This window comes from Gorilla gorilla, chromosome 11 (genome assembly GCF_029281585.2).
Source record: "Gorilla gorilla gorilla isolate KB3781 chromosome 11, NHGRI_mGorGor1-v2.1_pri, whole genome shotgun sequence".
Lineage (NCBI taxonomy): Eukaryota > Metazoa > Chordata > Mammalia > Primates > Hominidae > Gorilla > Gorilla gorilla.
Genome location: NC_073235.2, coordinates 37,445,649 through 37,462,260, shown reverse-complemented (window position 1 = coordinate 37,462,260; position 16,612 = coordinate 37,445,649). Strand labels below are relative to the sequence as shown.

At 36.0% G+C, this 16,612-nt stretch overlaps 1 protein-coding gene across 6 annotated transcripts in view; it reads right to left on the bottom strand.

Annotated features, from left to right (window-relative positions):
• CCNT2 (cyclin T2) overlaps nucleotides 1–16,612 on the bottom strand; it is a 38,784-nt gene that overhangs the window by 6,102 nt on the left and 16,070 nt on the right. For 2 of the 6 annotated variants that reach the window (XM_019022607.4, XM_004032584.5), the window contains exons 3-7: nucleotides 14,348–14,476; nucleotides 12,263–12,323; nucleotides 8,648–8,710; nucleotides 5,174–5,219; nucleotides 3,418–3,581 (exon numbers count right to left, since the gene is read on the bottom strand). In XM_019022607.4, coding sequence (XP_018878152.1) covers nucleotides 3,418–3,581; nucleotides 5,174–5,219; nucleotides 8,648–8,710; nucleotides 12,263–12,323; nucleotides 14,348–14,476 — 463 coding nt within the window. Of the gene's footprint in view, nucleotides 1–3,417; nucleotides 3,582–4,854; nucleotides 5,220–5,337; nucleotides 5,534–8,647; nucleotides 8,711–12,262; nucleotides 12,325–14,347; nucleotides 14,477–16,612 lie in introns of those variants that run through there. The other 4 variants (XM_055380791.1, XM_063694779.1, XR_010129561.1 and 1 more) reach the window with 4 other exon arrangements.

Here is a 16,612-nt window from a genome sequence, read left to right as displayed (position 1 = left end):
TGCCAATTCCACCTCAATACTGGGGGAACCTCTATTAATAGAGACTACAGGTTCATTTTGTAATAGCAAGCTTTTTTGTAAACTATTCTAAGCCAATGTTAAGATCAACACTTCAGACAAGCTATAATTTAACCATTAATCTTTCAAGATGTAATTTCCTTGACAATGTCATGACTAGTCCCTGCTAAAGTCTCACGAGCTTTTTCATCCAGTTTGGATGAAAACAACCCTAATGCCCAGATCTTTACTTCCTCATTTGAAAAAAAAGAAAAGAAAAAAAAGAAAAAAAAAAAAAGACTATTTTTCTACTTTTGGGTCCAACATTAACAAAACTGTTTTGACTCAATTTCTGTTAACAACTTGGTTGTAAAACATTAAATACACTTCAAGTTCTGGTCCAAAATCTCGTACACAAAATGTAAGCTTTGTTTTTCTTAAGTATCCTACTGTATTAAATTTTATAGCAGAAGAACAAAAGAATCTGTTAAATAATCCATTCACATAATTAATTAGCTATATGCACAAAAATCACAGTATGTGCCTAAAATAGAGGCCCTTCTCTCTCAAAGCTACTGTCTAAGCCAATGTTCTTTTCTGGAACACAGTCATTAAGTGAATTATTTCAGTAAATAATAAGAATAGTAGTATCACTTCACTCTACAATTCAGATAAATCTTCATGTCTTTTTTTTTTTTTTCCCCAGACAGAGTTTCCTCTGTTGCCCAGGCTGGAGAGCAGTAGCATTATCACAGCTCACTACAACCTTGACTTCTCAGGCTCAGGTGATCCTCCCACCTTAGCCTCCACAGTAGTTGGGTCTATAGGAGTGCGCCACCATGCCCGGTTTGTGTGTATTTTTAGTAGAAACGTGGTTTTGCCATGTTGCTCAGGCTGGGCTCAAACTCCTGTGCTCAAGATATGTGAGTGACTGCACCCGGCCACACCTTCATGTCTTAAATTTTGAATTGCCTTTTTGTGACTGACACAGAAAAAAAGCTGCTGCAAAACATGGTGAAAGTCTTAATGTATCAGTTCTCTAAGATTCCTATTCAATTGCTCTCCAAATTAACAAACTTTACTTTTCAGAATGGAAATGAGGTAGCTCCTCCTGTGTCAAAAAACCCCACATAAACCACAACCTAACCTCTGACCTAAAGACAGGATAAAAGGCAGATTACTTTTCTGTGATCTTTTTACTTCAGCACCAGGTATATAAACTATTTTTATTACGATTATGCCTACTGGCTGGGTGTGGTGGTTCACGCCTGTAATCCTAACACTTTGAGGCCAAGGTGGGTGGATCATGAGGTCAGGAGTTCAAGACCAGCCTGGCCAACATGGTGAAAACCCTCTCTCTACTAAAAATACAAAAATTAGCCAGGTGTGGTGGCGGGCACCTGTAATCCCAGCTACTCAGGAGGCTGAGGCAGAGAACTGCTTGAACCCGGGAGGTGGAGGGTGCAGCGAGCCGAGATTGCGCCACCGCACTCTATAGCCTGGGCGACTGAGTGAGACTCTGTCCCCCCTCCGCCAAAAAAAAAAAAAAAAAATTTTGCCTACCTAATCTTAATCTAGTGACTATTAAACTAAAACAATGACCTAGATAACCTGATTTTTCAAGCTATAGAACAGATAAGCCCTTACTGAGTTTTAGATGTCATTTCAACTCATTGAAGACTTCCTTTCCTCTGGATAAACTCTGAAAAAGCCTCTAACAATTTAAGAAAAACATTATAATCATGCAGCAATAATACAGCATGAGATATATATTCTGGGATAATTTTTTCCAGGTGGAAAACAAAATAGAAAAGGATGAAACAAAGAAGCATATTTCACAAATAAGAACAGGCAAACTATGGATAATTGGCCAAATATGGCTGGCCACCTATTTTTGTCAACAAAAGTTTTACTGGAACACAGTCACACCCAATCAGTTACAAATTGCCTACGGCTGCTTTCTGGCTGCAATGGTATAGTTGTATAGTTGCAACAGAGACCTTATAGTTCACAAACTCTAAAATAGTGTTACTCTTTGCAGACCCCTATCTTAAAGAAACATCAAGTGGGGCACGGAGGCTCAAACCTGTAATCCCAGCCCTTTGGGAGGCTAAGACAGGTGGACTGCAAAACCCCATCTCTACTAAAAATACAAAAATTAGCTGGGCGTGGTGGCATGCGCCTGTGGTCCCAGCTCCTCAGGAGGCTGAGGTTGCAGTGAGCCCAGGTTGCACCACTGCGCTCCAGCTTGGGGGGCAGAGTGAGTATCTGTCTCAAAAAACAAAACAAAACAAAACAAAACAAGGCCAGGCACAGTGGCTCAAGCCTGTAATCCCAGCACTTTGGGAGGACAAGGTGGGCAGATCATCTGAGGTGAGGAGTTTGAGACCAGCCTGGCCAACATGGTGAAACCCCATGTCTACTAAAAACACAAAAACTAGTTGGGTGTGGTGGCTCGTGCCTGCAGTCCCAGCGACTTGGGAGGCTGAGGCAGGAGAATTGCTTGAACTTGGGAGGCGGAGGTTGCAGTGAGCCAAGATTGCACCACTGCACTCCAGCCTTGGCACAGAGTGAGACTGACTCAAAAAAAAAAAAAAGTGTTATCTATTTTCTTGCTGAAATCTACAGTACGTGGTTAAAATGCCCTAATCCCAAGAATCTCCCATTTCTGGCCAGCTTCTTTTACTTCTCAACCAGAGGAATTTCTCATCAAAACATCCCCAAAATTCCACGTTCCTAATTAACAGAACACACACCCACAATTTCTCCTTGTGTATTCATATTTAACAGTGTAAGGCAACAATGGTAATACAGAGCAAGAAACACAATCCCCTGAAAATCCCTTTCGTTTACTGCTTCACAGTTAACACTCAACTTTCAGTATACACATTTAAAACTCAACAGAATTAGTATACTTTAAATCACTGTTCTTATCTTGTCAGCTTATGGAATTCTAAACCTTACTTATTTATTTTTTAAGTCCTGAAAAAGCTTTAGATATTCGGTGGTAGTTAATATATACCCAGGCTGGAGTAGAGCAGTGCCTTCAAGGCTTACCGCAGCCCTGACTTCCCGTGCTCAAGTGATCATCCCGCCTCAGCCTCCCAAGTATCTGAGACTATAGGCACGCACCACCACACCCAGTCAATTTTTAACTTTTTTTCTGTAGAGACAGGGTCTATGTTGCCCAGCCTGGTCTTGAACTCCTGGGCTCAAGTGATCCTCCTGCCTCAGCCTCCTACAGTGCTGGGATTACAGGTATGAGCACAGCTTCCAGACTCTATTTTTTTTTCTTTAGGCTGATGAATTGTTGTTTTCATTCTGTTCATTTGATAGTGTACTGACACTTTCTATTGTCAATTCAGACAACTGCCAACTTAGATAATTCCAAACTGTTAAAAATTTATTTTCTCTACTTACCATCTAATAATTCTAGAGTAACTGTAGGATCCACATATTCCCACCAATGCTTTCCATCAGTTGATACAGGGATCTCCCAATTGGACCATTTGCAAGCCAAATGAATGCATACACATGCTATCACTGTTGGTTTGTACTGAAGACAGAAGGTTGTAAGATGCAGACTGTTGCAGAGCAGGTTTGAAAATGGAGAGCCATAAAAATTCAAGTATGTAAAACAAAGAAAAACATTTACCAGTAAGATTAGAGCAAAATTTAAACTCTATCTTTAAGTCTAGAGTATAAAACCTTATTTTATTAAATTAAAAGCTAAGTTATAAAATTCTAGTACTAAAAAATCTACATAAAATGAACATTTCCCCTCACTCACTCCCGAGTATATTACTACTAATATATTAATATTTAAAATTTTGTTTTTACATCTAAAACTGAAGTATTTTATAAAAGGAGAAGAGGATAGTATATTTGCAATAATCACTATATAGATAACACTGTAAATTTTTTGTGGTATTTTTCTTTTCTAATGTCATGGTAAATATGTAAATGGAAAGATAAAAACTATTTGTAAAATTGACAAAGTAATTTCAATCTCACAATAATCAGGGATTATCCCATCTGAAGTGGCTTAATAGGCATTTGCTTTCTTTAGTGAAGCAGAGAATTAAACACATATCTATGTAAATCTATGCCTTGTTTTTCAGCAAAGCCACAAAGGAAACTTACCTTTTGCCAAACAGCTTCAAGGCTCAATGTTATTAAATACTGCAAAAATACTACCTTTCTCCTTCCACTATATGCCAAATATGGGGCATGAAATATGTGTCACAGCTAGCCTTTTCTAATCAAAGTTTCAAATTTAAGTCTTTTTATGTTGCTGTTCAGAATTACTGGGGATAGAGGTTAAATACCAACAACAGATATTTGAGAAAATATAGCAGTATTTGCCAATCTGAAATTGTAAATAAAACTTATCAGTGTCACAAGAAATTAGGGACCATACAAAGCTGGTTTGGTCCCTTCTCCCCAATGATCCACTCAAAAAGACAAATTTAAATCATTAATAAATCTAGAACAGAATTACATATTAAAGGCTCCTTAAGACTATTCTTCCAGTTCAGTTTCAATGATGGAAATGTTATCTGTTCAGCCATAAACACATATCATTTTTTACTCTATATAAACTGAAAAGGAAGGTTTTTTTGTTTAAAAAAAAAAAAAAAGTAAAAATTGTGTTTATGCAAATCCAGGCATGGATAGGACTTGACTACTTTTAACTTGCTACTAGTGGGTATTATCTGAAAAAAAATTTCAAATTACATAAATTTTATTTATTAAAAAAACTTTAATGAGTATTTTAAAGTTAAGACTGGATCAACGTGAAATTTTAAAAATTGTCATTTAACTATAATTGTAAACTGGAAATAGCTTTATACTTACCAAGTTGCTCGAATTTCTACGTTAAGTTTAGCTCTTTGTAATCTTTAGCTGCTATTCAGGCTACCAATTTTAGACTTATGCACTCACAAATCGAGAATATGTCATCAGAAAGCACCACTACACTTCACATTGTGCATTTAACCCCTCTGTGCCCAAAGTCCCTTGTACAATACACCGCAAAGCAAACAGGAAGGTACCACCACAGTAGATGGTCCAGTCTCCTGTCGCAACAAGGGTAAGAGACACATTGAGGGGGCCCTGCATTAAAGGAAGCTATAGTGTGCTACAACAGTGCAACAAAGAGGGTCAGGATAACAACCTGTTGGTAGCCATGAAATAGGATGTCTGTGCCAAATCCTTGCTTGCTGTAAGAAAAAAAAAAAAACGAAGACAATACTATCAGCTTTAACGTGCTACAATCAAAAAGTTCTCAACACAACAAAAACTTCAAAGATTTGTACACAAAAAGTAAATTTTACTTACTACTTACAAATATCACAAGAGCGCCATCATTTTCTATACTACTGAAAATCTTCAACAACATTCACTCAAATGTTTCTTGCTATCCCCCAAAGATCTGAGAAACAAGCCGATTTGCTTTTAGCTAGCCAGTTACAAGGGCTAAACTTGTTACTAAGTTAAGCATCTAGTCAGCTAAAAGTTGCAATAAAGCATTCTCCTGGATTTAAAAAAAAAAAGAAGAAGAAGAAGAAAAGATTTTGAAGTCTAATACAAAATACAAAGAGTTGCCTGCCAGACTTAATCCTCAGTCATATTTAAGTTGGCTTAAATACTTCCATCAAAAACAAAACAAAACAAACCCCCACCCCACAAAACACAGAGCACAAACTGCTCAGTTTTTCATCATGCTATTAAGCATCAACAGAGAATAAACCTAGAAACAGCATACGGGTATAGATACAGGAGGCTCCACTGCATTTTAGTTCAAATTACAGAATCTAATTAAAGACTAACTTAGGAAAGATACAGGTATTCTAGGGAGGATCAGAATGCTTCAACACTGATACCCAACAGAAAGGCAATTTTTAATTAGCTTAAGACACTGAAAAGTTTTCCCTCCCCTTATTCTGCCTCTTAGTCTTCCCAACAGGGATGCTCTTGTTATAGTTTCCCTTTTTCCCAATTATATCCACAAGCACTGACATACCTTTCCCCTCTGCTCACCTAGGATCAGTTTATCTCAACTCCACCCCTCTAACCGTCTTCAAATTTCTTTCCCCCTCCCCTATTTTTTATTCATGGCACCTGTAATCCCTGCTGCCCCATGTGGATCATCAACATAAAGGTTTTACAAAAGGGATTGGGGTTTAGCAGAGTTGTGCTAAGGAAGAGTGTCAAAGCATCAGATGTCTTGGAGGCAGTGTGACTTTCCTGGTGGGGAGGGAAGGAGAAATCACAGAAGTGAAGGTCCCTGTAAAATGACATTAGCCAATTCTGCAGCAAAGTAGCATAATACCAACTTTCTCATCTCCAGAGGGGAGAAAAAGACTTCACAGAAATCAAATTTATTTTCCCCTCCCCCCCAGAATAAAAATACGTAGAGAAGGAAAAAATAATAATTAAAAAATGCCATTAGCAGTTTTCACCTAGGCATGTTTCTAAATTCAGTGATCCAGAAACAGTCACTGTGCAACAGAGAATAGAGGGGAAATGCTGTTAGCTAAAAGTTGTAAAAGAGCAAAGAAAACAAAAAGACACTAAAACATGAAAGAGTACTTTTAAAATGGAGTGAGATATATTCTATAGTTACCTGAAATGTTAGTCAGACAAAATGACATTAAACATATATATGGTTTGTACTCAAAGAATCAGTCACATTTTAACATTAACAACAACAAATAATCTGGTCTAAATATTTGTTTTGGATGACATATCAAATTTGTAGTTTTTGTAAATGTTTTAAAAGTTACTATTTCATTTTTCAAGTAAACTGACTTCATGTCTCTAGAATTTTTAGTTGTAGGAGAACTTGTACAAAAAATATTATTCTCTGATAAACAATTTAAAGTTGACTCAAATTTCACAACAGTAACCTGAAAATCCAATTTCCTAAGTTAATATTCACAAGTAATATTTTTAAACATATACTAGTACTTCAACTAATGTTTCTTCAATAGGCTCTTAATTTAAAGCAAATTATATGGCTACAATGCTTACAAAGTTTAGCTTAACCTTTTTCAAGTTTTTAGAAAAAACTAACCCTTTTTCCTTAATTCAACAACTACAACTAGTTATGCATATAATTCTATGCTATACTGTAATATTGAGATGAAAATGTGCTATAAAACACACTGATATAACCATGAAGAACAGGAACCACAGTTAAATATGTTCTAGCTTACAAATGCTAATGTGTGCTACTACAAAAAATACAAATTAGATTTTCAGATGTCTACTTCCTAATGACACTATCAGACAATTTTTAAAAAACTGTAGCCACTAACATAATAAATCACTAGGTATAAAATGAATTCAATTTAGAATGAATAAAATGTGAGAATGCTTAGGTAAATACTAAAAACAAAAGATTTTCAAAAGTCGTACTCATTTTGTTTAGGATAAATCTAAAAAAACTTGGTAGTAAATGAATGAAACTGCAAAATTCTATTTTCAAAAAGGAAGTAACAGAAAATGGCACATTACAGGTCCCAAGTGGTTGCTATGAATACGTTAACACTTGAAATGGAAACAGGAAAGTGGAAGTAAGAAGCAGAACAACATGCAACTGTGTAAAAAATATTTCTAGGGATACAACAGATATATAGGATTCATTTAGGAGTAGAAAATGCTGTATCAGATACTACCAGATACTTTACAAGCAGTAAAGCAATACTTTTAAAAAGTACTCCTGTTTATAAACAAGAGGCTTAACAGGCACATCACAAACTAAATGTATTATGCTCTGTAATTATTTCTCCGTTACACACAAAAAGGAAACCACTTTTAGTAATGTCAAAGACTCTCGAAAAATACATTAAATCAATTTTAGATTGCCCAAATGAATATGGGCAAAACACTTCCCCCCCAAAAATAACTTTTTTTTTGGAGATAGGATCTCACTCTTGTTGCCCAAGGTAGAGTGCAGGGGCATGATCTGGGCTCACCGCAACCTCCAACTACTGGGCTCAAGCCATCCTCCCACCTTGGCCTCCTGAACAGTTGAGACTACATGTGTGTACCACCACAACCAGCTAATTTTTGTGTTTTTTGTAGAGATGGGGTTTCACCATGTTGCCCAGGCTGGTCTCGAACTCCTGAGCTCAAGCAATCGGCCTGCCCTGGTCTCCCAGAGTGCTGGGATTACAGGTGGGAGCCACCGTACTGACAAATCTTTTAACAAAGGCAATTTTTATCTGAAAGGTCTGAGGTTGGCCTCAAAATTCTTCAACTGTTATCACTTTTCAAAAAGTCAAAGTTTGACACAAACCCAAAATTAATATTATTTTCTGAACCTATGCACTATTGGCCCACACCTGACTGAAACGGGACTAGCAAAGCTCAATGAGGGATGGACAGAGTCCTAATACTTGGAAGCCCTCCGGAGTTTTAGTGAAATGAGATTCTTAACTATGTTTAAAGGAAGCTAACATACCAGGTAGAATCACAAATAGAAGTAGATGTAGAACACTAACAAGTAATGCTTAAAAAATGACATTTCTCCCTAATTTTAATGAAACCTAACAAAAGGCTAGAAAAACAAAATAGCACCCAAATCAATTACAGATAATAAAAAGCATTAATACTTATCTTAAAAGTTTCAAGGATCACCTACCTCTTACTAACTGGGTACATTTCACCACATCTGTGTGTGGGTGTTCAATGGTGATCTCAAAACCTGAAATGATAAGCACTTTTTTTTCCAATCATTTACCACTACAGTACTTGCCTGAGAAATGCCATAAACGTATAATATATTCTTCATTATTAAGAAAAATCCAAAGTTAAAGTTTCTCATCACTGACATTCTCATTACTTTTCCAATGACAAGATATAATTTTTCGAATACAATGTCTCAATTATGAAAATAAAGTTAAAAGACCAAGGGTAAATTTATTCAAAATTCTGAATTATAAATGATTTGGGATTATCTTAAAAACAAATTAAATTCCTGGCAAATACAACTGTTAAGCTGGTCCCACAATTTAAGGACGGAATTCAACTACGTAATATCTTTCTTAATATTCCAAAGCTTTCTTTCAGAAGACATGAAAAGTGCAGTTTTCATAAACATAACTGTTGGGCCACAGTGGTAGAAACGAGCTTTTAAATGATACGGCACTCTAGATCAAAGGGTTTCAACCAGTTACCTTATAACCATACTTCATTAATAATTAAAATCATATGACAAACCATAGAGGTCTCATGACTGCTTAAACTACTGTTTCTAATACCAAAGATGAAATGTTTACAAGCTATCAATGTGCAATCAACCCTTAGGTGTGGCAGGGTTTCTGTTTTTATTAAAAGTGAAGATCACATTTGGTTGTCTTCAGAAGCAGTAAGTAAATAAAATCCTAACAAATGGGTAATCTAGATTTATAAAGTTGTTGTGTGGTCTATATATAGTTCTACTGTAATTAAATATGCAGAATACTTTAAAGCCATAGAGGCATATCTTCTAAATTCTAATGTTCCCCTTAAAATAACACTTTTCATTCTCTGTGCCTAAGAATATGTCATAAACAATATGGATATTACATTACGATTTTATATAACAACTATTTTATAATGATTTATAATTTTTCATTTTCTATTTTTTACTTAAATGAAATTTATATAATTTTGTATAGTAAAACAATAACATGCTAAGTCATTGGATTTGGAAGAAATAAGACCCTCACTTTTTTGTTATCTTTTTATTTTATAGAAACTTCAAATAATTTACAGTTGACCTCTGAACAACGCAGGGCCTAGGGGTGCCGATCCCCATGCAGTCGAAAATCCAAGTACTCCCCTAAGACTTAACTATCGTTGATCAGAACCTGCTTACCGCTGAAGCCTTACTGGTAACATAAACAGTTAATCAACACATATTTTGTATATGTATCATATACTGTATTTTTACAACACAGTAAGCTAAAAAAACTATTAAGAAAATCATAAGGAAGAGAAAATGTATTTACTAGTATTAAGTGGAAGTGGATCATCATAAAGGTCTTCATATAGAGTAGGCTGAGGAAGAAGAGGGGTTGGTCTTACTGCCTCAGGTTGGAAGACACAAAAGAGGAGGCAGGAGAGGCAGGCAACACCTGGTGTAACTTTACAGAAATACACCATAATTTCTGTCTTTCGCTGGCATTAAATTCTCTGGCTTTAGATCCTTCATCTCCCCTTTGCTTTAAGCTTCTCGCCAATCATATTAGAGTCCATAGGTGTGCCTTTCTTACAGCAATCCTGCATTCACATAAAAGCTGCATTTTCAATATGAGATAAAGTGCAAGGTTTTTGTGCCCGCTGGTATAGCTGCAGCGATGACTTCACAAATGTCTTTTTCTTCTTTCACACTGAACCTTACACTGGATTAATTTATCTTGAAATGGTGGGCAACTGTAGCTACAGACCTCAATCTACAGTACATATCAAACAATTCAACTTTTTTTTGTAACATCACAACTTTTATCTGCTTCTTGGGGGCACTTCTGGCATCACTAGAGGCACTTTGTATGGGTCCCATGGTATTAATCCAAGTTTCCAGTATCGCACTAAATATGGTAAAAATATGCCAGAACCTCTTTTACCGCAATATGTAATTTACTGGAGAGACAAACTGTTCAGAGATGACAAGTGTCACACAGCATTTTAAGTGGATACTCATAACATGTGAGCTCACTGCAATAGCAACAGGAGGTGGCTACAAAATTATCACAGCAGTACAGTTATGTATTATTAAAGTTAATTTTATGTACCTTTACATTTGTTTATTTACATTTTCTCTTAACTGCGAATAGAGCCACATATGGTCTGTTTGTGTGCCTAAGTTTTTAAATTTTTATCTTCTAAAAATAGATTTATGTATATTTTATGGCAGTAAATGATAAAATAGACTAATATATATAGTTTATGCATTCATGACATATCCAGTTTTTTCTTAATTTTTTCAATATTTCTAGGCTACAGCTCACCTACAAGTTTTTTCAAATTGTTGCAAATTTCCAATTTTCCAATATTATTTATTGAAAAAAATCCATGTAGACCCATGGAGTTCAAACCCGTGCTGTTTGAGGGTCAACTGCGCATGTATTTCACACAAACTAGTTTTGTAATGAAGAGTCTGTCACAATGGGAAGTTGTGACTGATTTATCACACTTCTATTCAACATCTGGGAATGGAGTAATGAAATTAAAAAAATGACAAATTCACGATATGACTCAGATACTATTCCACCTCCACAGAATGGAGGTACAACAGGTAAAGGAACTTTTGCCCAAGTTTACAAAGCAAGTCAGAGGTCTACAGATTTTAACTCGGATCTCCCCAAAGCCCATGTTCTTCCTACCACATCCTAGTAGGTTCTTCCAGAACTAACATATGACTTTAGATAAGCCATCACTTTCTTAGGCCTCAATTTCAGTAAATTGAGTAAGGTGAATGGTGACAGTAAAAGAACTTGCATACAAAGATATAACTTTTAGAGAAGGATGACCAACATTTAAATAATTACTATGTCACATTAAAAATCATGTGATAGGCCGGGTGTGGTGACGCACACCTGTAATCCCAGCACTTTGGAAGGCCAAAGTGGGCAGATTCCCTGAGCTCAGGAGTTCGTGTCCAGCCTGGGCAACACGGTGAAACCCCGTCTCTACTAAATTACAAAAAAATAACCAGGTGTGGCAGTATGCACCTGCAGTCCCAGCTACTCGGGAGGCTGAGGCAGGAGAATTGCTTGAACCCAGGAGGCAGAGGTTGCAGTGAGCCGAGATGGCACCACTGTACTCCAGCCTGGGCGACAGAGCGAGGCTCTGTCTTAAAAATAAATAAATAAATAAATAAAATAAAAAAGGCGATATACTCATAAAATACTGACTGGAAGCTCGAGGAGAATAAGGATTGCTGTGTAGGTTTGTATACATCATAATCATATAAAACAACCCTAAAGGACCATTTTACTCTCCAGTGCAAATCCAGAGTGAAGCACAGTACTTCAACTACCTGAAAACCTAAGAAATCATACTGAAGGGTACGTTTACCACTCAATTTAATTATGCCAAATGAAATTAAATTCTAGAAAAGTAATTTCCTTATAACCAGGCAACCTTATTCTGTCTAAAACCTGTTTTAAAATAACTTTCTTCAATAATACAATTATTTCAGAAATCTTTTCGCTTATTTAGAATGCTTTAGTGAAATACACACAAAAAGCCATTATCTGATATAAGTACGTACCTAGAGTTTGTAGCATTATGGTTTCAAGTATAACCAGTTCTTGAGTCTGTTGAAGGTAAGCCTGTCAGATAAAAATATTATCAAATTGATTAAAATAAAGATAACATTACTAGACTGCATGACTGTTACATCTTGTGAGAATTACAGGTTGATTACAAAAGAACCACAGTAGTTTGAAAATATGGAGAAAATAAACTGAGGGTGACAGAGAAAGCCTGTATTCTGTGGCAAGCCTAAACTGAATTACTTTCTATAACAGGAAACAAACACCAGAAAACAAAAACCTAACCAATAAGAAAGAGGGTAAGTTAATTGAAATAAGGAGATGTGCACAGTCTGTAAAGTGAAACAACCTAGGCACTGGTGCTTCAAGAGATATTAAAGACAGGAAGCACCAAGTCAATTAAAAACATCCAACTCAAACCTGCCTTTAACCCAAACCTGGCTTACAAACTCACTCTAGGACATTTCATGTGGTAATTCCTCAAAAGTCACAGTAAGTCACTGAGTTAATTTTAGAATTAACTTCCCTGCCATCTTAGAAAAGACCAAACATACCAAAATAATGTATCTCATACCCATGGGGACATAAATACCAGAGAACCTCCTTACTCAATTTCAAGAAATTATCCCTCTATTACAATTACTCTGGAAATAAAGGATATGAAAAATTTACTGCTGTCCTATTCTGAAATCATGACAATTGACCAAAGTGATAAGGAAATACTATATTACTGATATGAATATACCTATATTCATTTTTGTAAGGACATATTTCTAAAGCCAGAGAGTAAAAGTACCTTTCATTTTATTTATGCTCTACTTTGAAAGGTCATTGAGCTGATTTTTAAAACAGTCAATTTCTATTATTTAAACAGTACCCCAAGAAATAGTTCTGAATTTGTACAGTTAATATAAACTGTAGGAATTATCTTTAAATAATGACAACCTATTATTTAATGGCTACATTAACAGTTTACTCCCTTAAAGCCAACATCTATGATAAAACTTGCCATTAATAAAATCAGATATAGTTCCATCGAAGCTTAAATTAATCTGGACTTTGAATTAATATAATCTGTTAGTCATTCAATGGGTAAAGGTTCCTGATTAAGTAACTCAGGATGCCAGAAAAAAAATTTTTTTTTTTTTTTGAGACGGTGTTTCACTCTTGTTGCCTAGGCTGGAGTGCAATGGCACGATCTCGGCTCACCGCAACCTCTGCCTCCTGGGTTCAAGCGATTCTCCTGCCTCAGCCTCCCAAGTAGCTGGGATCACAGGCATGTGCCACCATGCCTGGCTAATTTTGTATTTTTAGTAGAGATGGGGTTTCTCCATATGGTCAGGCTGGTCTCAAACTCCCGACCTCAGGTGATCCGCCTGCCTCGGCCTCCCAAAGTGCTGGGATTACAGGCATGAGCCACTGTGCCTGGCCGAAAATTTGTAAAGGGCCATAATTCTAACTTCCATCTTAAGACGTCAGAAAAATTTAAAACAGTTCTTTCAAATAAGGTCTATTACAATGTTGATGATAAAGTTGTCTGGAAAGGAACATTACTCTAGGAAAATAAAAATACTAAAAAAATGCTGCTCATGAAAGCATAATAAAATGCAGCTTCATGTATCAGAGAGATAAGTAGTAGTACATGCATTAAAAAAGGAACAATACTTTAAAAAGACTACTCATCTAGGGGTAAATTCAGAAGATTTTCTGTTCCTTCATCTGTTGACAATTTCAGGAGTCATTTATATTCTGGTCTCAAATACAGCTTCCAGTGGAGGTGATAGGACTTACCCTCTACATACATCATAACTCTGAACAACAAAATATGAAACAAAAGTATCTTTGAATCAACAAAGCATCTGGAATCAAAGCCTTCTATAATTCAGAATGACATCCAAATTCATGAACATACATTATATGTTTTTCTGCCAGACTGCTTCCTGGCATTGCATTCCTAAGAGGTAATAAAATAAGCAGCATTTGGAACGCAACACTAATTGAGCTGTGTATTTTTGTTAGGCCTACATTATGAAAAAGTTTCAAATTTACAAAGAAAAATAAAAAACCCAGTATTTACATACATCACATTTAGTATCCAGCAGTGGCTCTAGAGGATGAAGACAAGCATGTGCTACTTTGATAACATGTTCAAGTTTTCGAGCCTGTTCTTCCACTTTTGCAGCCAAAAATAATGCAGTAGATGATATTATCTGCAGAAAAGATAAAACTCTGGTCATTTAAAAACAAATACATATCAAAAAACCCTCTATTTTCTTTTCTTTTCTGTTTTTTTTTTTTGAGGTGGAGTTTCGCTCCTGTTGCCCAGGCTGGAGTGCAGTGGCGTGATCTCGGCTCACTGAAAGCTCCACCTCCCAGGTTCAAGCGATTCTCCTGCCTCAGCCTCCCTGAGAAGGTGGGATTATAGGCATGCACCACCACACTAGCTAATTTTTGTATTTTTAGTAAAGACAGGGTTTCACCATGTTGGCCAGGCTGGTCTCGAACTCTTGAGCTCAGGTGATCCATCTGCCTCGGCCTCCCAAAGTGCTGGGATTACAGGCATAAGCCACTGTACCCAGCCCAAACCCTCTATTTTTTAAGGGGGGAGGTGTGCAAGGAAGGAATGCAATATTAATAGTATAACTGTGAGTTGGGCTATGACAAGATTGATGTAATAGTTTTAGTAAAGTTATCCATTAAATAGAACTAATCTATAAATCTGTTTTACTCGTTTTGCACATAGAACAAAGGGGAAAAGGAAAAGACATACTAAGTAAGTTGACTGAACATACTAAAAATGCTAAAGAGAAAGTTTAAATAATCTTAATTTGCAAATTGTGGAGGCAAAGAAGAAAATAAGCAAAAATATGATGTTATACCTGAAAAAAAAAAAAATGAAAAGTGGATCAAGTATACCCACTATACTCCTTTTCTAAGCACAGAGTCACCATTTTCTAATACTCTTTTAAAAAATCAAGCAATGATTCATTGTGTGGCTATAACTACCACACAAGATAGTGAAGATACCTTCACTATCTTGTTGAAGGAACAGAAAAACCACCTAGAGGGCAAAATAAGGAGGATTCTGAACATAAAACTGTTACTTAATTATCTGTATTACTTAACTATAGCAATAATGAAAGCAGCTACACCACCAGGGTATAAGCATGTAATATAAACCAATATAGTAGAAACTTTGCCAATCAGAGATCCAGAAATTAGCAATTTTTTTTTTTAGCTTAGTAAATTAGGTCCTTGGGACAGAAATATAAGAACACAAGCACTACAAAGATACTAAGACAGAGAAACATGAAGTTTGAATATGTACCCCAAAAGTTAATAAGTCAAGTAACTGCGGACTTAGAAAATAGGCATAAAATAAACTCAAATAATGTTTTAAGATTACATTCAAGAAATTTCCCATGGGAAGACAATTTCTAAATGTCAAGATTTGAGTACCCATTTTTCAAGAGATGAACATTTGAGCCTCACTATGTCTTGTGGGGGGCGTCAACAATTACCGTACAGAAACAATGCCAAACTGGAGGTGAAGAAAGTTTCTGATAGAGAGACAGTGGATCCTTTCGGTATGAGATCTTTTAAAATGTAATATGAAACTTAATCACTGGAATTAGGATCTGAAAAGGACCTTTCTAGTCCAACTGCATTTGCAGATGTGTAAATGAAGTAAAAATGACTTCAAGAAGTTTTCCTTCTGGTAAATCTTTAAAACAGATGTAAAATAGAGTTTGGCTCCCAAGAACTAGAAATAACGTTACCTTAAAACGAGTGAATAATTTTAATTTGCACTTTCAACTTATTTCTTCCTTCTAAAATTACAACAAGGAAAGGATTCGAAAAATTGAGAATGCTCAAAAGAGTAATTTAGTCTGGAAGTAGCTGGAACACAGAACAGAGTTCTTTATTTCTGTTCCTAGGATTTAGCACTCTGTGGCTGTTGTTCAATTTGTTGAATGAATGAGATATGTATAATATATAGTGGCACTAATATTAAATTCAAAGTATTCCAAATGCCACTATAAAAATCTGAGAGCTGATGCCTACATAAGACATTCAAGAAAATGAAGACACTCTCAGTTTCCCACAATCTCTCATTTATTGTCATTATTCATGTCTAACAGGGGAATGACTAATCAAGCCTTCAAATGCTAAAACTATTAGTCAGAGTGAAGCAATAGAGGCTCAGGTCAAAAGTCAAATTAGACCGAATTTAGTACTTCAACTTCCTTCCTGTCAGATGATCCAGAATTTCTCTTACTTGCCTGAAAGACACTGATCAAGAAATACTTTCCAGCTAAACACTAATTCCCAACACTCTTCCAAAG